This window comes from Trematomus bernacchii, unplaced genomic scaffold (assembly GCF_902827165.1).
Source record: "Trematomus bernacchii unplaced genomic scaffold, fTreBer1.1, whole genome shotgun sequence".
NCBI classification, from domain to species: domain Eukaryota; kingdom Metazoa; phylum Chordata; class Actinopteri; order Perciformes; family Nototheniidae; genus Trematomus; species Trematomus bernacchii.
Window position 1 is genome coordinate 236,253 of NW_022988024.1, and position 26,603 is coordinate 262,855.

Sequence of the window (26,603 nt, forward strand, 5' to 3'; positions counted from 1 at the left end):
TGCTCTAGCTGTGCGGAACAGTCCGATGAAATAATCTTCACATCTGAGCACCAGTTGTTGTTAGTCATTACACACACACCGCCTCCCTTACTTTTCCCCGAGTTTGCAGTCCGGTCCTGACGAAAAATAGAGAATCCGTCAGGGACAATAGCGGAGTCCGGGATAGCGGGGTTGAGCCAAGTCTCAGTGAGAATTAACACGTTACAGTTCTTAATGTCCCGTTGAAAAGCAATCCGGCTTCTGAGTTCATCTAGCTTATTTTCAATGGATTGAACATTAGCCAGAAGAATACTCGGAAGAGGGGGCCGATTCTCACGTTTTCTCAGTCTGACCAGCAACCCGGCCCGGCATCCTCGCTTTGTCTTCTTCTTGCGTCTCTCAGGTAGAACAGCAACAGGTAGCCATGGTGAATCTCCATTGTCTGTCGGAGGGTTAATATTGTCCACGAAGTTTCGCAATTGGAAAAGTTCCTCTCTGCTATATTGTATGGCAGAGTAGGTGCGGTCGGCTAGCATGTTGCGAACCATGTTAAAAGTAAAACGGCAAAAGTAAAAGAAATATGTACAAAATACGAAAATGGGCAAAGTTGGAGAGGAGCACAAAGACAATGCGGCCATCTTCACCGGCGCATCTGACGCATCTTTAAGACATAAGAGAGAAAAAGACCCAAACCAAAGAGCAAGCAAACGTTTTATTATTGGCAAAGAGTGACTACACCAAATACAAACCTAGAGATATTCCTCAAAGAGTAAACCCTTGCCAAAGTATATCATGCAGCTCTTGATTTAGTGCAGACAGTTCTGCTTAGTGCCAGCGAGCTACTCTTGATCAAAGTCATTAGTCACTTGATTTGGACTCTTTGCTGCTGAATAATTGAGGCTGTGAGAGGATAAAGGATTTGACGATGCTGGCTCACTAGTTAGGAGAAATAAAGAGAAGTCCCCTCTTTGAGAGAGAGGCAGGAGGAGGAGAAGAAGGAAGATAGGGGCGAGAGAGGGTAAATTAGAGGAAGATTGAGAAGGAGCGAGGGTGAGTACTGTCCACCACAGTACTGATGAAACATTTAACGCTAACATATCTGTTAGAGTACCACCCACATTTCAGGAGAGAAAGTCCACTAAGTCTGGACAGCTTTGGTCGTCATTTTCAGGGTTTTTCAAAGCCATTCATTCAGAGCTCTTGGCCATCAGCCGCTGGGTACTTCACTTCCCTTCTGGAGAGTGCAGTTCACCCCGTGAGCACATATAACAAAAGATAATAGCGCTGAGATTTATGTTCTCTTAAGATGATGTAATACACAATAAAAATGTCTCGTCTTTTGTACTTGTTTTCATCGCATGTCTCCGGGTTCTGATTTATACCGGCGATTTGTCCACCATATTTTTCTGAAGACAGATTATGAGCATCTGTTGAATTTACTCATCAGTGTCATTAAAAGGACGGAGAAGAAGAAAGGATATCTTGTCATCACTTCCTTCCAGATTCAAAACATGTAGATTTCAGGATAAGGCAAATATTTAAGGCCTTCAAATGAACTGATTTGTACGACGACGTCACAAGGCAATAGTGTTTATAGCTAAACTGCCAGACTCGAAGATGGGGTAACCTTCAGGCATAGAGACATCATAATAGTTTCAATATGGGTATAAGGACACATACAGTATTTTCAGGCTAACTCTCTGTTAAGGGATTCATCGTGTTTTAGTCGTTTGTTGACATGAAGAATCACTAAATGGTAATTGAATGAAAAAGAGAAATCAACAGCAACTCTGCACAGCTTAACCAGTCACTGCTAAATGTTGCTATACATGTGTGATTGATGGTTCCAGAGAGTTACAGAACTGTCAAACACGGTTACTTTACAAAAATGTAATTTATATACACTGATTGACATGCTGCAAATATTTTCAATCAAAGTGCCAGACATGAAGTCTTTACCGCATCAAGAACAGAACATTTGACTTGTTTAAAGTCAAGATATGAAGTTGTAAACTATTGACGTTTCCAATCAGATGTCGCAAAAGATAAAGAGTATTAGGCATGCTTCCATCAACCTCTGTGGTGCAGATAAACTGGGCTACGCTAGGTGGCCTTAACTTTACGAATGGCTGTAATCCCGGGGGGAAAAAAATTAGAAGTAGAGATTGCGAACCCGAAAAACTGGTTACTTTGGTCCTTTTTTGCTGAAAAGTTGTGAAATAACTAGTTTGTCTAATTCAGCAACAAGTCGTGTTTAAAATATATAGTATAGAGCAGATTTGACGAAGCCAGCATAGTTGCCGGAAATTGGATATGATTTTATTAAGATTTGTGAAATACACATCATTCGTGCTGCTACGGTTTTAATGAAACAAAACTTAAAAGTTTAAAACTAATGAACATATTTTTTCCACCAGCAACCAACATCAGTGACAGGATTTCTACTGCAGCTGCACCAAGACTATAGATTACTTTCCTCCGAAGCACCAGATGAGCTGAAACCTCTGAGACTCCTTAAACTCTATTTGTGTGCTTCAGTGTATATGAGGTTATAGTTTTTTAATCACTATATAAATACAGTCTATCTGCCTTGCTTGCAGGAAGGTATCTCCTGATTTGAAAAGATCTTACACCAGCTGGGAAAACATCAATGTTCTGTAGAGAGTTTACTGATGACCGTTTGCTTTACGGGAACTGCAGATCAGGATCCTTCAGGCCGCCGCCTTTCGCTGACAGTTATGGCTGTCTTCAGATTTACCACGTCTGCTCCCCTCAAAGGAGGGCTCAAGGTGCCTCAGTGTAGGTTCAACTGATGTAAAACCCTTTCATTTCCAGTAGGCATGAAGATTGGGGCCAATACTTGGTTGGGGGCGTATGGACTGAAGTTTGTCTTTTCTCATTTGTTTGTGTTATTTTGTCTCTCCTTGCCTAAAGGATCATTTAGGGCATTTTCTCCTTTTTTGTAGTAAATGATGGGTCAGCGTACCCCATTCCAAAGGAGAACAGAAAGGAAGCACTGAAGCACCAAACACTAACGTTAGCTGGTAGCTTAGCATCAGCTATGCTTTTGTATCTGGCATTCCGGTTACTAAAAACGTCCCTGTCCCTGTTTATATATATATTATCACCTCTGGCTCAACAGGGACGGACAGAATGCCAAATTCAGAAACCAATGAGGGCGAAGTCCACTTCCGTAATGCAGTCTATGGTCTTGTCTACAATCTACTTTTAAATGTTTCTTAAGTAGGAGTGACTCACTTGATTAATGAGTCTCTCACTTTCAGCTGAGAACATTTTTAATCCCACGTTATCTTCAAGAGATTTGTTAAGTGTAATTCTTTAAAGTTTGATAAATACGGGTCCTCTCCTCACTTTTCTCTTCGTCTTATCTCACCTGACCTCTCCACCTCACATCAACACTCTCAAGTGGATTACTTCATTTGTAGATGGACCTTTTGGACTCGTACAGTTTTAAATCACACATGATCCTCTCTGTCCAGGCTGTGAAAGAGACTTCTGGGGGCCCCACTGCAGTAACCGCTGTCAGTGCCGCAACGGGGCCAAATGTAACCCGATCACCGGAGCCTGCGTCTGCACCGACGGCTTCCAGGGATGGCGCTGCGAGGAGACGTGCGACCACAACGTCTACGGCAAGGACTGCCTGCAGGAGTGCCAGTGCCTCAACGGCGCCACCTGCCACCATCAGACGGGAGAGTGCCTCTGCGCGCCCGGATACACCGGGGCCTTGTGAGTAGTCGTGTTTCCCTCCGAATTCTCCATGTGTTCAAGGGCTTTTTCATTATTTCAGATGCAGTGATTCGCAGAATTAAATTAATGAAGTATTGAAGAACTTTGAAATTAGGCGAAATGTCATAAATATGTGACTGCTTGATGTATTAGTTCATTTGTGTGATGCATTATTAAGGTAGACCTAATCGAAATGTTCTGCTAATGGTAACTTGTGATTTAGGTCATGAAATACATAACGTCAATTCTAAATTAGTAGGTTTTATTACATGAACAGTATTTTTCTTTTAAAATATATATTCATGTGATATGCTAAAGAGTAATATCATCTTCCTTCAGCAGAACGTTTCAGTTTTTCTAATTATAAAATTGTAAAAAAACACTTAATAACTATGGTCTATTTGCATGTAACCAAAACTACAAGTGTTCAATAGTGTCCAATTAACTCAGAAAATGTTCCCTATTCCAGAGTGAAATCTTCCTCATAACTTAAAGGGGACCTATCATGCAAAATGCACTTTTGTACGTCTTTTATACATGAATATATGTCCCCGGTGTTCCAGGGAACTCACCAAGTGTCAGAAAACACAACCCTCTCTATTTTCCTCCATACCCAAATCTCTAAAAAAGGGGCTGCAACGGATCTGATAAAAACTGATCCAGATGTGAACACTGTCCTGACGTCAGGACGGTGGCGCTACGGCTATTGGGCCAACTCCACCAATCAGGAGGAGACAGCCACGGCCATTGCCGTTCGAAAGCGCTGGAGACGCTGTAGTACATATGCCAGGCCAGTAGGTGGTGCTGTTCTCACAGAATCAGCCCTTGCAAAAACAGAGCTAAAAAAATGTCAAAATGAGGCATGGCTAAAATGCATGATCTGTTTGGTATTTTGAAAAAAAAGTATAAATATGCCTTATATAGGTATGGTCCTACACTATATTATTCAAATATAGCATGATAGGTCCACTTTAAATTCACTATTAGTTTTGACTGTTAATAACGTTTCCCTTTTCTAAAAGTACCTCTTCTTCATATGAATCTGTGTAGTTTTAAGATGCAGGCTTTAAAAAATAGAAATAGGAAATCTGTGTGAACCTTAACACACGAAATACATTTGTCAGCTGAAAATGTTTCACCAACTTTAGGCAGTGCATCTGTGAAGAAATGAAAACCTCTTTAAATAGACATGTTAGTACATTTCTGTGGCCCACGAACAAAGGAGATATTTCTCCTTAGTCTGATTGTGTTATTTTATCAATGAACAGGGTTATAACCTGTGCCTCACAAGAAAACTCAATTTATTTCAAGGTGTAACCCATCACTTAAGAATAGGTTCTATTTGTGGGTCTTTAAGTATGAAGACACGGCTGCTTTCGAAAAGGTAACCTGTGTAAATCTCACTCTTCTACAATACACAAATATACCATAATTATGAAGTGTTTTAGATGGGGGAATTACTATAATGGTGGTATTTCCACCTTATAAAGCCGCAAAGCTCAATAACATTGTATTTCAAGTACAACAACATCCTTATTACTCTCAATACGTATTAGGAGGTTATTGAGAGAAAAGCTCAAGTGAATGGCCTTGCAGTTCCAGAGTTTGTTAATGCAGAGTAATGCTACAATAACTGCTTAATTATGGCTAATAAAGAACTCATTTCACAGTTTTTCTTACTAAAATCCATACTGTTATTGGGCAAAAACACTTTCTCTTCTTTCGGAACACGACTTGAAATGATTAAAAGTAAAGACAGGAAAGCATTTGAAGTTGCGACCACTGCTTTTGCAGTTTTAGAGCACAATAAAAAAAGAAGCTATTGAGAAAAACTATAAAGGTAAAATTATGAAATAATAGTGTTTAGAAAACACAATAATTTGATGTCAATTGTGAGTTCTCTTAATAATTAGCTAATTACAGTGACACTCGAGTACAGTAAATGGAGTAATGTATTGTTTTTATGTTTTTGCATTATGACTTTACAATCAAATCTGGTCTATTGTTAATCTCTGGTTATTATCTTACCTTGTCAGTTCAGACTTATTTATCTCTGTAATATGCAGCATTTTCATTAAAAAAAGAATCCCTCTCAATCATAATTTTTGACCCACTTGACGATGTGTGGTGGCTTTTTTTTTTATCTAGAGACCCTACAGCCCTCTTCTTTATATTTTTGACATTTTTGTTTTAAATGTTTCTGCGAGCCAAATAGCAGTGTGGAGTCCATTGTCGCTCAAATGCCATCACTGTGTCACGCACCTTGGCTCCTGATACCAGGACTCTTCACCCTTTAGCGTCTATGCAAAGTCACGAAGAACCAGTTGTTACATCACTGTTGGTTTTATGCGCTTCAGTGTTTCCCCTGTCTTTCGCTCACCTCTGATCTGTGCAGAGTGACTGATGTGCGCTGCTACCGGTGTGTCAGTTTGACAGAGCGAGCCTGAGCCATGCACACACTCCCATATCACACAGGCCACAGCAGGATAAAGCAGGTGTTTCGGCTGCATTCCTGCCATGAAACGTGACATGTTTTGTTATTGTGATTCGTTGCTTTTTTCTCGTTAATTGTACAATGTCACTCTCTGAATGCTGTGTGTGCAAACAGCATCCAACAGTCTTACCTACCACACTCTTCTAGTTGGTCATGAGGGATGATTGGGAGGGATTCTTATGTCTATACATTATTTGATTGGAAAACTCTACATGTTATATATTTTTACATTTGAACTTCTTCTGTGTATCCCTCCAGCTGTGAGGAGCCTTGCCCTCCAGGTAAACACGGCTCCCTGTGTGAGCAGCGCTGTCCCTGCCAGAACGGGGGAGCGTGCCATCACGTCACCGGAGAGTGCTCCTGTCCCGCAGGATGGGTGGTACGACATCTGCACAGAAACCAGCTAATGTGCATGTTTATCTGAGTTCAACTAATGGGGATTTTATTAATCCAAAATATGACGTTAGAATGTTTGTATTTAGGGCATCCATCTTTTACGTCAAAAAGTGGAATGTACACCCATGGCAAGAAAAGCCTCATTAATGGCATTTAACTAGGCTGGTCCTTCAATTATCTCAAAGAAAATATCAATAACAAGCAGTTGAATATAAAGATAACAGATTATGACAAAAGAAAACAGCCAACTATCTAAAAGATGATTTTGAATTAAGTAAATAATCCTGAAAACTTGGTCAGAAGTTGTCTTTAGATATTCGATAGTCTTAAAAAATAAATCAGAATGTCTTTTTCAGTCTGGTTAAAACTATTTAGTTACATTTATTGTACGGCTAGTAATGTTAGAACAAATTTAAACACTGAAAAAATGAGAATTGGCATATTTTGATCACAAAAAAAACAAAAAACATGACTTTGGTATATTCACTGCAACTCAAATTTGTTGAGCAAGCAATGTTAACATGAGGTTTTTTTCACACAGTTATGCCTCTTAGGTTTTGTATTCTCATCACCTTTTCCTCCTCAGGGTCCGGTGTGCGCACAGCCGTGTTCGTTCGGATCGTTCGGGATCAACTGCTCTCAGGAGTGCACGTGTCGTAACGCAGGCCTGTGTGACCACATCAGCGGTCAGTGTCAGTGCACTGCAGGCTACATCGGAGAGAGGTACAGTGGGAAAGTGGACTGATACAATCATATGAAAACTTTATTGGACCCCTCCTGGGAAATTAGCTTGTTGCAGCTAAAAATATTGATAGAATTCACCGGGGGGAAAGATGAATGTGAGCTCACAGCAGGATATATAATAAACAGTAAGTACAGAGGGGGAAACTAATAAAAACAATAAGGCGCTACAGTTGGTGTTAATGTAAATGTGTTAGTATTAAATATTTATGTATAAAATGCAAAGTTTGACAGCACTTGAGATGTTTCTACCAAGCCTGAGTGCTTCTTTAAATACTGCATGGTTTACTAAATTAGTAATAGCTGGTATTTACATAAAATGCAACATACTAACATATTGTTTACACAGTGTGGAATCATTTTGGTGTCAGAATTTGGCATTAAAGATATATAAAATTACCCACTATAGCTTGTTGGGTGTGGTAGCTAACGGAATGATGTCATACTGTAGCAGAATGTGTGTATGGATGTTTACTAAACAATTTGCTTACATTACCATACAATTTGACCATGCATCCAAACAGTTGACCGATTTTTCCGTCAATTTTTTTTTTAACAAACTGCGACACAATCCATCAAATCAGATAACATCTTCAGGATCACATTTGCTTTAGCAAGCGGTAATTTATGGATGAAGGGATTTTAAATAGGCTGCTCTTGGTTATGGTGTTAAAACTCCAACATGTCACATCACACGGTAGCACATGCAGGTTGGATGACATTTCCAACTTGTTTAAAAATGTATAATGTTAAAATCAGTTAGCCTGTTGGTAGTTGCTAAAGATAACGGTGTGCTTGTGCGAATGAATGCTACCCATCGGGATATTCTGTTATATTCAGAGATAGGTAAGTTAAATACGCAGTAAAAAACAATTCAAAGTATTTTGTTTAAACATGCCTCTTATAACTTAAACACACAGTTTTTAATCTAACTATTACAATGATTTTAAAGAGACCAACTGGTGTGTTGGTTCTGTTAGCACAGCAAAACAAATCAATATCTTGCACCATTTGTAAATATAATTCAGAGTAGCAAAAAGGTAACGCCAGAAAAGCCCCATATCCTTGCATTCCCAATGTATACTGTATGAATATAATTATCTGACAAGGTGCATTTTTGTGATGATTACCATTTCACACGATTACCCTCTTTTCACAGAAGGAAAGTCCTAAGGACATAGTTTAAACGAGTCTGTCGATAGTCAGCGTTATTAGAAGCGACGAGTAGATCCTATCTAATGTAGTTCTTCAGCTCCTAAGTCAATACATGTTTAATGGATTGAGCTTAATTCTCCTACTTCTTAAGCTAAATAAACTATTTAAAAAGCCTCTTAGACCAGCTGGAAAGTGCACCGACACTCAGCTAAAAAACAAACATTTTGTGAACTTGTCACAATTTTTTGTAGAGGACTCGGACACTTCACCTCAGTGTTTCTAAAATGTCCATTTCTAACCCTGACCCTGTGTGTCCCCCTGATCTAGGAGTCTAAAGGGCATTACAAGTTCAATTCCTTGTTGCATTTTAGTCCACTTTGCTCGCTCATTGTCCGGCAGTGGCTCAGTCAGTAGGGGCTTGGACTGGGAGCCGTAGGGTTGCTGGTTCAAGTCCCCGACCAGACCTAAATATGGAGTGTGGACTTCTACTTGGAGAGGTCCCAGTTCACCTCCTGCCCTGCCGTGGTGCCCTTGAGCAAGGCACCGGACACCCCCCTTCCCCCCTCACTCCCATTGCTCCCCGGGCGCTGTACAATAGCTGCCCACTGCTCCTAGTACTAGACTCCTGGTACTAGGATGGGTTAAATGCAGAGGCCAAATTTCACTGTGTGTGCTGTGTGCTGTGTGCTCTGCATGTGTGACCATTAAAGAGGGTTTCATCCCTCCCTATTCTATCTATTCATTGTGTCTTCTATCTGTCTCTACTGTAAGTAATCAGATAAAGGCAAACTGCTGCTTGTTGAGCTAAGACATCTCTCCCAGTGTATATGAGAAAAGAGTCCTGCTACTAAAAACAACTGGTCTACACCTCACTGCATGTCTCCTAATTAGAAAAAGATTGGGACATTTGAACTGTAGCTACAGTGCATTTGTCGTGCAGAATATTACTTTACCGGCAGCGTTATTTGTTAATGTTCTTCCATCCTACTCCCCTCCCACATACTAATGCTCATGATTGCTTTCTTATCCGCCCTCGCATCACTAAGAGTAGGAGATTTTAACCAAGAGCCATTTGAAATTGTTTTCGTTTGTATTTCTTCCATCATCTCAGTCTATTAGTTGAAATCGACTTTCTGCAACCGAACCTCTCCTCTGGTCAGCGCTGCCTCCTCCCACTCTCTCTATCTCTCTTTCTCTCGCTCTTTCTCTCGCTCTCCATCTTTGGTCTCAATTGAGCCAAATTACCTCCATTCATTAAGGCCCCAGACAGGTGAATTAGCCTACACGGAATAATTCCTAGATTGAGTTCTCCTCCGCCCCGTCCACGTTCTAATGGAATTAGCCGAGATAAGAGTCCTGAGGAAGTCGGCATGATTTAAACGTGACACGATACAGAACTCCTCACTGAGCCAGTTTAATTGAGTGATTTGTCTATTTCTTAATGGTTTCAACTCGCGGACGTGTCGAGAATGAAGCCGAGAGGTGCGGCTTCAACTTCAACTTCAACATTTTCTGTTCAATGCAGTTCTGCGTGTTCAGTGGTGCTCATTATAAGGACCACTCGGGGTCCCAGCATAATGTTGTAGCCTGTTGACCTTATGATGGTGTGAGGGTACGTGGCGGAATAAGAAGAGCTCTCTGCCACTGTGGCATGATACCTCTCAGGTTTTACTGTCAGGTAGCAGCGGGAGAAGGATCAATCCTTCTATGAATTGGTAATGTCTTGAAAAGGTACAACGTGTAAACAATGGAGAGAATTTTAGAACGAACGTATTATCAACAGAAGAGGTTACAGTGCTGAATTTTTTTAAATAAGAGTCTTCGAGATATCTTCCAAAATTAGCATTCTAACTGACAAGCCCAATCCATTACCGGTATTGTAATACCTATAATAGCACTTGTTCTGGTATCGAACATAATACCAGAAGCACAACTCTTAAGTACTGCATTCAAACTTAATATGCAATCTTTTTGCTTTATTACAAAGAGTTGAATAAAAAAAACACCATGGCTGTCCTTGAATGTAGAACATTTTAATGGACAAACCAACAACTTGATTTATTTGACATTAAAAGTGAGATGCTCCTCAAAGGTATCATGCAAAATCACTGCTTTAAATCTTGTGTTTATCAAAGACATGCTCATAACTTTGTGGGAAAGAAGTCATTCGGCATTAAAAAATCTATAAAAAAATGACTTGTCAACTAAACATGTCTTAGCCGTTTATTTTATGCTTGTCATTCTCATTTGGCTTGTTTGCCCAGAAACACATTTAAACCAACACCATCTTCCATATGCTTCAAACCTCTCCTCACCACTCCCCCTTTATTATATGTATACCCCCCAGATGCCAGGACGAGTGCCCAGTCGGCACTTACGGGCCGCAGTGTGCCCACAAGTGTGACTGCCAGAACGGAGCCAAATGCTACCACATCAACGGAGCCTGCCTGTGCAACGAGGGCTTCAAGGGCCCCAGCTGCCAGGACCGCTTCTGTCCCCTGGGCCTCTATGGACTCATCTGCGACAAATACTGCCCCTGCAAGACTGCAAACACTCTCAGGTACTGAACTGCTGGTCAAGGAAGCAGGAAAGCTGCTGTGCTTTTATAATGTATGTATTCAAACAAAGAATGAATACAGGAAGGTTGTGGAATTACTGCTTGTTCAAGTGCCCGTAATGAGTCAGTATTGTGGTTGTTAGCCTGAAGCTGTCATGAATGTACTTTTTATCTAGTTCTATAACCAAATCTAAAGCCACATTTATAGACTTTTTTGTTTTTTAATTGCGTGTGTTAACAGCATTAAGGATTTTAGTGATTGATCATCTGGATCTTATATGTTAATTATCAGGGAAATAAGTGTGAAAACCAGCAGCAGCCCGACTCGCAGCGTCATAGAGAGAGAGAGAGAGATTTTTAATCGCAGGTTCCATTTTTTTGACAAGATACAAGACCTCTGTGGTTATTTGGTTGGTTGTTTAAAAAAAAAAAACCCTCTTCAATGGGGAAAAACCTCTTGGAAGAAGCTGAAGTAGCATATTTAGGGATCTTCAAATCGTTAAAAAGTCTCAAAAGGGATTGAATTTATTAATTTAAATGTGAATTTAAAGTCATTAATAATACATTTGAAATGTCTTACAAATGAAATAAAAAGTAGGATTTTCTAAATAGATTTGTATGATGTTGCGTTGTGAAACATACAAATAATTAACAATAATAATAATTTAACATTTTTCTTTTATATAGTTTACCAAAGGCATTTCACATTATTGTTTAAAAAAATTAAATAATTGTTAACGGCTGTTTTTTGGAAAGACCTATAATTGCATCTAAAAAAGGTATTAGATTTAATTCCGAGATATATTATAACAACTTTCAGAATCAGGTCTATTGCCAAGTTAGGAATTTGCTTTGGAGTATAATAAGAATACTTATTCATAAACACAGTAATAGGATTTAGGTAATAGAAAAGGAGAACATATAGAACTATTATAACAACTTATTTAAAAAAATATATATATGTGTAGTATAACAGAATGTGGAAGAGCTGTGCAATTGTAAAAGAGGTAGCATTGAACAGATGTATTTTCTGGCTTCTTGTTGTTAATGCATTCTGTTCCTAATTCCAAAGAAAAAAATAGCTTCTTTTTTTTCCTACATGCAAATTAAAATATTCACTTCACTATGTAGAGGACTAACTTGTAACCTCTTTCCCTCTCAGCTGCCACCCTCTGTCGGGGGAGTGCACCTGTGCAGCGGGATGGGCGGGACTCTACTGTAACGACACCTGTCCGTCAGGTTACTATGGCGAGGGCTGCCGAGAGCTGTGTGCCTGTGCCAATGGAGCGGACTGTGACGGCGTGGCCGGGGCTTGTATGTGTGCCCCAGGATATATAGTAAGTGCTCAAACACAAACATGACCCCGCTGATTTATATCTCATGCTGGAAAGCTTTCCAATTTGCTAAGTCATTCTAATCTGCATCTACACTTTGAATTAACATCCAGATGCAGGTGTTTCATGAGAGTGCTTCTGAATACTCTCATTTAATGCACCGTCTACATTGCAGCAGATGTAGATATGTACACTGCAAATATAGCAAGACCAGGCACTAAAGAACAAATGGCAAGGAAATGTTAAATTGTTTTAATCTTTTTCCTTAGAACATTCAAACAGTATTCAAGTAAATACAAATATACTGATGTGTCTCCATCACACCACATACTGCATTACATTTCTAAATGAACAGTTTAAAACAGAAATCCACCTCAAGCAATAAAAAAAGGTCTAGATTTGTTTATGTTTCACACATAATTGAAATAAGTTTTTAATAATAAGTAATAATTTAAGGTCTCAATAATATTATATATATATTCTTTATAACATATCCCTTGTAGTTGACATTGGTTAACTGATAAAAAATATGATATCAATGGGCCGTTTTTGGTGTTCTCCCCCCCCCCCCCCCCCTCCCCTGCCTCAAACGCCTCCATTGGACTCCGTTGTTTACTTTAATTACAGTGACATCACTATGTAACATGTACTCTTCTGTTGACTAGCGCTCCAACATATTGTACGTGATATGCTAAGGGACGGGACATCTCTAAGCAGTTGACCAATCACAACAGAGCCGGCCAGCTAACTAATCAGAGCAGCTCTGGTTTCCGACAGAGGGTGAAAAGAGGTGCTGCAGCACAGGCAGTACGAGAACAATAAAGAGCTTGTTGAACCCTAAAGCATGGAGACATGTCACAGTTGAAAATGGGGAGAAACAAGCAAAAGGATTTCCCATAAAGCCCTTAAAGGTTCAAATGTATATTTTGAACGTCTTCAAAATAAAATGCACACTTTGTATCATAATCCCTTTAAGACTTATAAATAAAATAACATCCTTTCAAAGAACAGATATTACTTTTTACATAGGAATGATGATGATGATGTGCCTTACAGTACACAACGAAACACATCAAAAGGTAAAAGAGGAACGAAATGGATTGCTCGTTCCAGCCACCGTGTGAACATAATGGGCACATGCTTTGCGGCAGCAGGTGCAGAACACATGCTCTGAAACATGCTGAGGTTAACTTATCAGGGGCTGTTGACTCTGCAGGTTTACAGTACACGGTTTGTAATGCAGAAAAGCTGCTGCAGGTGCAACCCCATCATGTAGGTCAACCTAAAGGAAAGGGCGTGGATGTCAGGGCAGTGTTGTGTGTGTGTAAGCAGTAATACGAGTGCAGGTGAGAGGGGAGTCACTTTATCCAGATCTCTGTAACAATGTTCCGCATGTGTGTTTGTGTGTGGACTTGTTTAGCTTTCATTGTGAGACCAACGTTTGAAGTAACTTTGGGCGAGTGTCTCATTTGCACTTGTGTCCACACTTATTCCAAGGAGGTTGTTTTTAGGCCAATGTGTTTGTCTGTTTGTCTTTTAGTTTGCAACACATCTAGACTATGACTAGCCTTGTTGAGAGTCATGGCCCTGCCTGAAACGCTTCCTTTGTTTACTTCTGTAACATAGTGACGTCACTTGCACCTCTCTTGGCTGGCGCTCCAGCACATTGCACGTGATAGGCTAACGGGCGGGACATCTCTAAGCGGTTGACCAGTCAAAACAGAGCCGGCTCAGCTTTTTTCTTTGTGATACAATTGTACTTTCTTTCAGTATTATTACACACAACCAAGCACAAACACAAAAAAGGGATGAAACAAAGGGTGTTTTCTGCGAGTATACAAACGCATATTTAAAAAAAACATAATGTATAGTATCATATCGTCATCTACTGATATGTCTATTTTAAGACATTTCCTTATAATTGCTTTTCCAGCAGATACACTCAGTATTTCAAATAGGTATTTTGTTTTGAAATGTGTGGGTGTTACTCACCTATTTCTATTGTACATGGAAATATGGGACAATAGTTTACACTAACTATAATGCTTTTATTTTTGTTTGCATGATGGCCACAGTTCAGTTCAAATACACAATATAGTTTGAATATATAATATACTGGACCCATATTGAGGTTAAAGAAGTTTGGATTAAGAATTCAAAGTGAAATAAGTTGATGTTAAATTAATTGGAGGCAAGTTCAAATAATAATTTTAGATAGATTTGGGCCAGGCTAGTGTTAATATTAAAGAGACTTGTATCAGTGTATGTCAGTGTGTGTGACTTCTGCCTGTGTGTGTCGCTGTGGCTGGCCCTCCTGCTGCGCTCCCTGATCTCACAGTGACTGAGCAGAGATCAGACACCTTTAGGAGGAGCAGGGAGATGACAGGGACTTTGATAATTGGACTAGAATATCAGGGATTTTCAGCAGATGAAAGTAAGATGTGTGCTGTTATTGAATGTCCGTTTGGTTTATAGCAGCTAAAAGCAGATAGATGTTGCTCTCATCTGAGGGGTTATTGATTTGAATGGAATTTATGCTGCGCTGATAACTCGCCGCGTGTGTCACTGTGAGGACAGGAAGACAACTTTAAACAGAATCTCTTCGGGTATTGTCAACACTTTGGACAGCTTCGCTCGATATCTTTAAACCGGTGCAGCTCTGAGCCAAGGTTTGAAATCTAGAGAACATTACTGATGCGTCGTATACCATGACAGACTTTTGTGTTGGTTTCAGGAAAAAGGAAAGAATTACAGAAAGCTTTCTCCAAAAATCTGAAGTCTCTAAATCAGAAAATGTAAACCCTGCAAATATCAACAAAACGTCATCTAGATACTGTCATGTTATTTGCAGTGCCTAATTGTTTTCGCACACAGGATACAGTTCTCCCCATGGTGGCAACCAATCCACCAATGTGCCAGCAAAGTCATCTAGTTGTAGTTAACATAGATGCAACAATGCAGGATTTAAAATACTTTTGAAAAAACATAGACACCATTTAATTTGGTGAGTAATGCTAAAGAAACACAAAAAACTCCACAGGAGAACTTTATTGTGTACTCTTTATTAGAGAAAAACTAAATTAAGTAACATTTTTAGTCAAACTTTGTATTTATTTGTTGTTAAAGAACTCTCTGACAGTGAGCCACCACATGACTTGAAACCACATAACTATAAATCGTTCTTTTTAAGTTAGGCCCTAAAACATAACCCTATCCGCACAATGCACACGTGAGGCAACTAAAACATGTGGTTAAGGGGATATTTTTGTTAAAAATGTGAAAATGTTAAAAGCTAACCTATTTGGAGATAGAACACATGAAAGATGGACGCTCTTCAAATACCATAATTGGTGGATGTGAATATTTTGAAATGTCAGAAAACTGACTGTAACTTAATATGGTAAGATATACAGTATATGGGTAAATTGGCTTATCGGACATTGTCAACATATTTATTTGTATCATATACATCTTTTATGTACAGTGGGCTTAATTAATTGATTTAGCAACTTTAAAATGAATCCTTTAGTCCCTGAATATGCTTTTTTTTATTCACTCTGATTGTAGCTGTAATGTTGCAAAGATATGATACAATATTCAAAGCCTCTGAGCTCTGAGCCAGGTATCGGAGAGGATGCCCTATATAACCAGGGCGTCCTAGTGACCTCCGGTGAACTCCAACACACTCGCAGATGTCTGAGTGCCGTCTGTGGAAATCTGCCCATAAGAGCTTTGAACTGCTTTCTTTTTAGTTTGGTCACATTCTGATCATTAAGAGGTCTTTACAAAGGGTTGTGCCATTTGGAAAGTCTGATGTTTTGCATCAGCATAGCATGGGGCTCTAACTAAAAAGGAACTGTAAGAAAAACATCTATTTTTATTAACTAACCAGCGTAGTTTTTGCATAGAGCACATCCTCTGCTCCACATATTCAGGATAGATGGATGTCTATATTTTATTTGTATCTAAAGGATGTTAGAGGGATACTAGCAGCTGTGGGATGTAACTACTTGTAAATGCATTTACTCAGGAACATTTTTATTTTGTTGAGTATTTCCACTAAGTTAGTTTCTCTGCGGATTAATAATAAACCTCAAATATATATAGCCCCTTTCATGCAAGATGCAGCGCAGTGCTTCACGGAGCAAGATAAGATACATAGAAACAATGACAATGAGTCAAACGTTTTATTTTGAAAACAAGTATTAAAAACTAAATCAGAAAGAGTTAGGTCAGAAAACCATAAATCAAATGAAACGTTAACAATGATAGCACTAAAATGAAACCAAATACAAAGTCAAATACAAATAATACTTTAACTTATTTTAAAAGAATCCAAGGCAGTTTGCTGTTCTAGGATTATATCATATAATGTAAATATTTCAGAAATATTACATAACATTATAGAAATATTATAAATATATATAATAATATATATATTTATATACATATTATTATTATATATATATACTATAAATAATCATCATATAAAGAATTATAAAGAATATGCCACTCTACATAATGAGGATCAGCATCGTTTTTTGCAACAAAAAAACGTACCAGTTTATTTATTTATTCGTCCTGATTTAGTATTTGATATGAGAAAGAAATACTGATAAAGCTCCAAACAACCTCTTTGAAGATAAAAAAATGCACGTTAAATATCAGCATCAATCGATCCAAACTTATTTATTATTCCAGAGATCACTTCCCCTTTGAAATTCTGATGATACGCCTTATCGGGCCCACACACATTATTTATTAACAAAGTCTTGTTTTTTTGAATATGTACATTTTAATAAGGCTTCTCTCTTCTCCTGTCTTTGCACACTTGGCTGGCTTTGTGAATATTAGATTAATAGCGATTTAAAGGCAGCAGGTTGTGTGCGGGCCGCTTTAATTAGCACAGTTTACATGTCGAAGGATCTGATCAATGCCGGAGCTCTAGGTTTACATGGAGCCTGTTTCACAGCGTGCTGAATAAGGTTAGACATCCTGCTAATGCCTAGCTGTCTCAGACCATGTCCTCTGCTGATTGGACAAGCGCAGACATCATGTTCCTCTGCAGGGAATGCAGTCAGTGATGATCGCGTCCCTCCTCCATAATACATGCGCTTGTTTGCTACATCTCCGCCATCAAATTCAAAGCAGTCGTGGGCTCATAATAAATTCAAAGGTGAACCCTGAGCAAGACCTGTTTCCCTGGAGCTAAGCTGCAGGAGAGAGGCGGGGAGAGCTTGCTGTCTGTCAACTTGTTACTAAAACTCCAAAAACCTGTGCGCTCAGTCACAGGACGGCTCATGAAGAATACAGTACAAGAGGCAAAGAAAAAAACTTCTCTGTATTTATATTTATTTATTTAGCTGACAGACACAACGTCATTTTCACATCTATGATATCCAGTCTAACACAGAAGACTGTGTGTTGGTAGAAAGACATGCCACGGACACTGCTTTTTGTTTCCAATGTGGAACGTTTGAAGATCTAGCATAGATTTCACACTTTCTATCTGGACTTTTCAAAAACCAGGAGCGATTTTATGGAAAGTCCATACTTTATTTTAAGATGTCTCTAATTAACTTGTATTGTTACTGAGAACGTGGTCGCCTTGCTGTTAATAATGTTTTACCCATTAAGCTAAAGATAATACACTCGGTTAACTGTTTTCTGTATGCCTTCTTCCTTTCTTCATTTCTCCATATACTATATACATCATTTATACAAATCCTAAGTGAAAGTCTTGAAAATAATGAAATGCATAATTTTAAAATTAAATAAGCCTTTGGTATGAGTGATATACATTATTTAAAAGGCCCTATTCTGCTCATTTCCAGGTTCATATTAGTATGTAGTGTCTCTCCTGTGACATGTCTCCATGCTTTAATGTTCAAAAAGCTCTTTATTTTTCTCATACTGCCTGTGCTGCAGCACCTCTTTTCACCCTCTGTCTGAAACCAGAGCCCAGTCTTCTCTGATTTGATTGGTCAACTGCTAAGAGCTGTCCCGCCCCTTAGCCAATCACAAACACTGTGTTTGAGTGCAACATCTGTAGCTATGTTACAGAAGTAAACAAAGGAGTCCAATGGAGGCTGTGGATGGAACATTTGTAGAAGTGGACACAGGAAAGTAGAAAAACTGAAGTACTATTTTCATCAGTTTCTCTGTGTGTGTGTGTGTCTAGGGGGACGACTGCTCCATCAGCTGTCCCGCCGGTCTCTACGGGACAAACTGCACCTCCTCCTGCTCCTGTCACAACGAGATCTCCTGCTCACACATTGACGGATCCTGCATCTGCAGAGAAGGTACACTGGTCCTGTGCTACACTTTTATTTACTCAATTTCTCCAAACTATTCCTTTTTCAAACACAACTAATCATTACAGTAATTTAGAAGTACTCGGATCCTTTAGCAGCAACAAAAACAATGAAAAAGAAAAAATACTCCATTACTAATACAAGTTCTTCATTCTAAATCTTATTAACCACAATCTAAATGTGACACATTTAACAAATACAAACTACATATTTGTGCAATGTCACAAGGAAATCATGTTTAAAAAAGTAAAAACGTATTGTATTGTATTAGTATTGTAGTATTTTTGTTTGTTTAATGTTTCCCTGTTATTTAGTAGAAATTAATTACATTCTCAAGTTAAATACAAACACCTACATTTTAAAGAAAAATACAGCTACTTTACACCACGTTGAATTTCACTATTGGTTTCTAACCTAAGAAATTACTTTTAAAATATTTTTTTGAGGGTTTCCTGCTTTTCTTTGTACTTCTCATGTTTTCACTGTTGGTCAATTAATTAGAATAGAATCGTCACACATTTAATGGTCACACATGCAGAGCACACATAGTGAAATGTGTTCTCTGCATTTAACCCATCTTATTACTAGAAGTCTAGTGCTAGGAGCAGTGCCTGGGGAGCAATGGGGTGCTTTGCTCAAGGGCACCACGGCAGGGCAGGAGGTGAACTGGGACCGCTCCAAGTAGCAGTCCACACTCCATATTTTAAGTCTGTTCGAGGACTTTAACCGCCGACCCTACGGCTCCCAGTCCAAGCCCCTACTGACTGAGCCTCTGCCGGAATTACCAATTTAAATGGATTTAAGAAATTGTTATGATTGATGATGATTGATTGATTGATTATGGCCATTTTTCACAACCATTTTCTGACATTTTTAAACTAAATTCACAATCACATAGAGCAAATAATGGGCAGAGCAGCCCTTATCAATTACAGTAAATTCCTTATTTGTTGTTTAATTTTGGTTTTCTTCCCTGCTCTAAACTCACCTGTGAATCTCCTGACCGTCAAAACAAGTAAAGGAACCGACCTTGACAATTTCCAGAACTTTTCCCTGCTTCTTATTTCTGTTCTCCACTTCACTTCCCTAATATATCTCAATATCAGCATCCTTAAATATTTATGCGCCACTGGGCCTCGTGGGGAACACGGGTAATTAAAGTGGAGAGACATCTGAGCCCGAGCCAGGGGCCCGAGAGCCTCGGCTGGAGCAAGTGGGTGTCTGTCTTCACCCTGTGAGCCCTTTTTCAGGCTGATGAAAAAGGCTTGTCAAACATGAGTTGTACTTGTAGATGCATGTAGAGCAAGCGTTCCATAATCTATACAGTTCATATACTGTTAGGACTCCTAAAGAAGCATGAGGTATAATTGGGTGCCAAGAAAGAAGGGATATTTGACAATTGTTACGTCTGAAGGAAGGAGAGAAAATCAGGACACATCCGTGTCATTTCTTATTTATAAATCCAAGGATCAATGTTTCAGCACATGTTTCTATCTTTCAGATAAAAGCCAGTCATAACTGAAATGAGATAAATACTGTATTAGAGATGAGATTAGAAACGTATAATTAATACCCGACTCATAACTTCAACGCCAACACGTCCACAATATTTCTAGAGGGCATTTTTACGCTGTGTGATGAAGCAGACAGTAGAGAAACGACAGGAAATGAGGGGAAGGCATTGAGGATTGTTATGAGACAAATGTCCCTGGCCGGATATGAACCAGGGCCGTAGCAATTTAATGTTGTGCCCTAACCCCAAGGCCACCAGGGGGCCCACAGTGTACACACTGTAAAACCAAGCATGTAAAAAATAGACAAAAAGGGTACAAAATGAATAGAATAAAGTTACTTAATTTCAACATTAACTATAATAATCCACTTCATTCATAACAATACCTTCCAGGTCTGGGTGAAAGCAAGAACTATTTGTGCATTTATTTTAAATGTGTATATTTATATAGTTATTATGCATGAAATGGTATCACTTGTTAAGCTACAATTGGTGATTGTGGCCAAAATGTTATCTGATTATAACTTCTTCATTGTGGTGCATGCAAAGTGAATTATCATTTTAGTTTTTTACAACTTGGGACCTATTTTCATAGTTTTATCCAATAGTCTAAATAATAAAAACAACGTATTCCCATTGTGGATTGCTGATATCAGAACATTTTACCGCATTGCTAACATTTATTAAAACGGGTCTAGAAAACACAAGCAATCAGATAAGTTTAGTAAAGAAACCCCCAAATAAAACCAATGTTAATGGTAAAGTTATTTTCCAAATGTTCACAGTCAACAGATTGACTTCCTACACATCTTTTGGGTAGTTTTGTGTATACGTAGATTTTATTTTCAAATAGGCATTAAACATTCAGTGTCAGGTAGTTACATTGTACCCTCCAATAAAGTGGTTTACTTCTTATAACTTCTACAACTTGACAGCTTGTGTTTCTAGCCCTGTATGACTTAATTGTAGCAATGTAACTGTGATCCAAGATCTCAGCAATTACTTAGTTGAGTACTTTAAAATAACTGATGGAAATAATGGAGTTCACAGGTGCTCAGGAAGTACAATTGACTAAAACTAAGTGCTTTAAATGGCTGTCTGATGGTCTTTGGACGGTGTCTCTGTCTCTGATAGGTTGGCAGGGTGTGGACTGCTCCATCCCGTGCTCCAGTGGTACCTGGGGACTGAGCTGCAACCAGACCTGTCAGTGTGCCAACGAGGCGGCCTGTGACCCCTCCAACGGGACCTGCACCTGCTCCCCGGGCTGGAGGGACGAGTACTGCGACTTACCGTGTCCTGTAAGTGCAATCTTTAGTTCTTCGGAGGAAAATAAGGTGCAGCAAAGTTTGGGGAAAAAAGGGTTTGAGCTTCTTTAAAGTGGACCTATCATGCTATATTTAAGCAATAGCTCACGACAGGCCGTGGTATATGGCCATTATATCACAGTTAAGGGGCGTGGTTCGGCCCGACGCGAAGCAATTCATTATGTCAAACCTTGGAAAGTATCTAAATATCCCTGCCCTAATGCCAAAGGAACTGCACACTGAATATGTTTTTGCCGTTTGATGTCTATGTCTGGACCGCTGCGTAAAAAGGAGGGTTTCAGCCCAACTGTATACAGTTTTTCTCAGACGCGTAGGGATACTGACTTGTTGTGAAAAGTAACTTACAATTCTACCCGTGGTATACGCTCAGTATACCACGGCTAAGAACCAATCAGATTGCTTGATTTGACTTGTCCGTTTTATAATTAAATTATATATTGTAGGGCCATACCTATATAAGGTATATTTATACGTTTCTGTTTTCAAAATACCAAACAGATCATGCATTTTAGCCATGCCTCATTTCGCTCTATGTGCTGTTTGCTGTCTACGGGTCTGATTCTGCTGACCACGCCCCCCTGCAGGAGAGGTGAGCCATGCTCTGATCAGCTGCTGGGCTGTCAGAAGAGGGGGAGAAAAAGAGATCTCCGTCCTCCGTGTTTTATTATATAGAGTCGTTATTCATTTGTTTTAAAGCTCAATAAATAACAAAGAAGGCCTTTGACCGGCACTTTTCTAATTTTGTCCGGAAGATTTAAACTTTAACGGACATCTTGACCGGCGAAAACAAACTGAAACTGAAACTCTGCCGCACGGTCCCCTCGTTCCTTGGAAGAGGCGGAGAGGTGGGTGTTTGTCATCTGCTGGTGGACTAACCGGAGAGAATTACAGTGCTTGCCTCGACGGGGAGGGATTGCATTGAATTAAAGCAGCGGGAGCAAACGCTTGCCTCGGGGAGGGAGAAAGAAAGCCACAGCGGAGAATAAACAGAAGGGTAACCATGGTAACTATGGGCGGGAAGTCTTCTTCGCTGCTTTTGTGGCAGACTACAGCGCCACTTACAGGCCTGGCATATGTACTACAGCGTCTCCAGCGCTTTCGAACGGCAATGGCCGTGGCTGTCTCCTCCTGATTGGTGGAGTTGGCCCAATAGCCGTAGCGCCACCGTCCTGACGTCAGGACAGTGTTCAAATCTGGATCAGTTTTTATCAGATCCGTTTCAGCCCCTTTTTTAGAGATTTGGGTATGGAGGAAAATAGAGAGGGTTGTGTTTTCTGACACTTGGTGAGTTCCCTGGAACACCGGGGACACATATTCATGTATAAAAGACGTACAAAAGTGCATTTTTGCATGATAGGTCCCCTTTAAATAACAACAATACAATATAATGGAATAGAAAATGGTGTAATAAAATGCGATATGATACAACGCTCTACAATACAATGCAAGATACGATGCAGTATGATACGAGTACAATGAGTTACGATGCAATATGATATGATGCTGTACAATACACGGTACGATACAATAGAAGATACGATACAATACAAGATACAATGAAGTATGATACGAGTACAATGAGATACGATGCAAGATGCAATATGATACGACATCATACGATGCTGTACAATGCAACATACGATACAATACAAGATAGGATACAATAATGATGGGAACAATTCAAATGTGCTGTTCTTGACATGGTTTGGGTCAGAGAGTTGTAATGGTAAACGGATTCAAAGTTTCTCGAAGGCTTGACCTACAATCTTCAATCCATTGATGATATGGTGGAGCAGTTTGGACTTTTAAGTGATAAACAATATTTGTACCATCTATAACATCTATACTGTAGATGCCTCACAGTCACAGATGTGAAAAGCAAAAGAAGAATTTGTGTAATTGCCCTAAAAACCTAATGCAGTGAAACAATCAATTCTTTGTTAGGTCCTTTCACCAACATATTCCATTTAATTACAGGAAAGAAGATGATCTATCATCACACTCGAGTTTGTATATGATAGTACCTTATATATTTCTTTATGAGAGATGGATGGTGAACCAAATAGTGTTCTATAACTCCACTCAAACACTTTGTTGTTGTCAGTTACCTTACAGAGATAATAACACTGTATCATCAGAATACTTAACAATTCTGATGTTAAGACAGTCAGTTTTGTTAATGCATTATGTCTGCTGTGTTCTGGCTGTTAGGAGGGGTCATATGGGCTGGACTGCAGCGAGAGATGCGACTGTTTCAACGCAGACGGATGTGATCCGGTGACCGGCTTCTGCCGCTGCCTTGCAGGCTGGACGGGTGAGTTTTGAGGCTGCTGTTTAAGACTGATAAAACACTGGGATCACCAGAGTTTAAGCTTCTGGCAACAGGAATGAAGCCCGAAGACTCAAATTGTCTGGTTTCACAAAACATCTTCCTTAAGTAGGGCTTAGTCTTTTCCTTACCCGAGTTGGTCTAAAAAGGAAACGACTATTCTTCTGGAGGAGAACATGAATTCATCAGTTTAAACAGTTTGAATAGGTAAGATGTACAACAGTTTGATTTATTTTAGGATACCGTTTGTATTATACCAACATAATAAGAAAACCTTTATTTTAAAGTGAAGATTTTATGGAAATCTTCTGGAGAAGGGTGTTTTGTGCAACTGATTTAATTTTAGGTAAGCCTTAACTCAGAATGTAAGGAATATCAAAACTAACAATGTTAAGTGCAACGCTCAAAGCGAAGACATTCTGAAGGACGTGTGGCTGGCGACAAGAATACACAAGAAGACACAACAGATCAATATGACACACAGAAAAATGATAAATATATTATCTCTTATCCTAAAACTGATGAAGATTCAAGCATGGATTTGACAGCTTCACAAGATGAAGCACCTTTTACGACCTAGCCTTGCTCTAAGACTCTTTTAGTTGTTGTTCTTTTTTTACATGAAACCAACATCCTCCACAGTGACATTGCACTTAATATGCCATATTTAAGTTGCTAAACTTTTACCCATTATTGAAATTGAAATGTGCCATTTGTGGTACGAATTAATCTACGGGCATCTGCATATACACAGTATGGTGTGCTCAATCACATTTAAAGACGGTCTTTTGAAAGACATTTATAGTATTGGATACTGACTTTAATCTCACCTTCGCACAGTGGATATGGGATTGTTGGTTTCGAAAGTTGGTAGTACACAGCTGCCAATAGTGATGTCGAAAAGGTGTGTGATTTTTCGTGGGGGGCTTTGTGTCCGAAGCTATCCAATCTTCCAACAAACACTTCTGTTGAATATACTGGGAAGGCAATACATTTGTAAGGTTTAGAGTAGGTATAATATAAATATGTGACATTAGAAAGCCTCTACACACAAGTCATTTATAAAACTTTTTCACGTTTGAGTCCCTACTACCTTTCATTTTGAAGAAGAGTTGCATTTTTTAGCAATAGTGTCCATAAGCTACGCTCTTAATATCCAAAATAATTTAGTTTTTGCATACTGACATCTTTAACATGTTGAATTGTGTCACAGAACGAACTCAAAAGCCTGACAAAGCATATCTAGTGTGGAGGGACACAAGATAGTATAACTAGTAGGTGCATACACTTGCAGTAACCCAACGTTATACCCAAGCACAGTAACTTTTAAGTGTGTGTCTTTATTTGTTTTAGACTGTGTCTTTCCTTTACACCGAGTGTTATGACCTGAATTGTTATGTTTTATATGTCAAGTCAGAATTTTAAAAAGTATTTCAGTGCTGCTGCCTCTTGGGAGATGAATACTAGGTATTAACATTTGGCCTTCTTCTGCTTCCCATCCGCCACCTTCCTTTGTTTTAACTTCAACGCATACAGCTCCAGACTTTCACCCACTTTGTGGCTCAGAGGTAGTTTATTAATTGAGTTATAATGGCTGCCTGTGCCTCACTCCCATATTCTCTCATATTCTATGTCAAAGGAAGTTTCTAATGAGTTGCAGAGATGCCAGGCTGCAGAGAGGAGGGTGTTATACTGTATTTGCACATACACTATTCTTACTCTGTCTGTCTGTTTTTCTTTATTTAGATGTGGTGTTGAGCGTATTCCTGTGCGTGTGTGTGGTTGAGTGTTACTAAGAATGAATGTAATGTGAGTCTCTCGGGCGCAGCAGTCTCCAGACTGTCCCCGGTGAGCACCGAGGGCTCTGATCCTTTCTGCAAGCCAGCTTTTGTGTAGACAGACTGCTGCCTCTCAGGACACGCACACACACACATGCAAGACTGATGAAAGAAGGAGACACTTCAGCAAATGAGTAAAAGGCAAAAAGTCCTGCGCAGATATTGGGGAATTAAGGTTTTTGGCTAAAATGTTTGTTGAGGAAAACGTATATATCAAGTTAAGCCAATTTGATATACTCGATATAACAAACACACATTTGTCTCATGTGGCTTTACAATCTGTAAACCATACCACACCATCTGTGCAAAAACACCTTCAACAGATAATTAAATGAAAGAACCTTAAGGAAGAGCAACAGAAGAGAGATCCCTTTCCCAGGATCGACAGATGTGTAAAAGATGTACGTCTCTGGAAAAAAACAAGCTACCAAAAATCCATGTGACAGTGCTAACATAATGTAAAGCTAAATCCTGAGCAACTGAACCTCCTCCTATCTGGACTATAATTATTTAATTCTGAAGTTAAAGGGATCTCAACTTTACTTAGCTAACCCTTTTCATACTCATTTCATGTATGTGCATTAAGAGTTTAGAGCCGTGCTAGCAGCTATGTTAGCTGTCATGCTTTGAGTTAAATGCTAATGTCAGCATGCTAACATGCTTATAATGAAAAACAAAGCAATGTTTACTATGTTTACATACAGCGCTAACAAAATGTATAGCTACATTTTGAGCCACTAAACCTCCTCTTCAACATATCTGGACTTTAATAATCAAATAAGTTAAAGGTGGGGTAGGTAAGTTTGAGAAACCGGCTCGAGATACACTTTTTGTTATATTCCATGGAATGCTCTTAACATCCCGATAGCAATGAATATCTT

General features: G+C 39.2%; 1 protein-coding gene across 1 annotated transcript in view; it reads left to right on the top strand.

Moving 5' to 3' along the window:
• The window catches only part of LOC117472246 (multiple epidermal growth factor-like domains protein 11), a 150,344-nt gene that overhangs the window by 94,244 nt on the left and 29,497 nt on the right, over positions 1-26,603 (top strand). The window contains exons 7-14 of the mRNA XM_034117420.1: positions 3,480-3,726; positions 6,479-6,599; positions 7,203-7,339; positions 10,860-11,072; positions 12,232-12,406; positions 18,585-18,705; positions 21,365-21,528; positions 23,767-23,869. Coding sequence (XP_033973311.1) covers positions 3,480-3,726; positions 6,479-6,599; positions 7,203-7,339; positions 10,860-11,072; positions 12,232-12,406; positions 18,585-18,705; positions 21,365-21,528; positions 23,767-23,869 — 1,281 coding nt within the window. The remainder of the gene's footprint in view (positions 1-3,479; positions 3,727-6,478; positions 6,600-7,202; positions 7,340-10,859; positions 11,073-12,231; positions 12,407-18,584; positions 18,706-21,364; positions 21,529-23,766; positions 23,870-26,603) is intronic.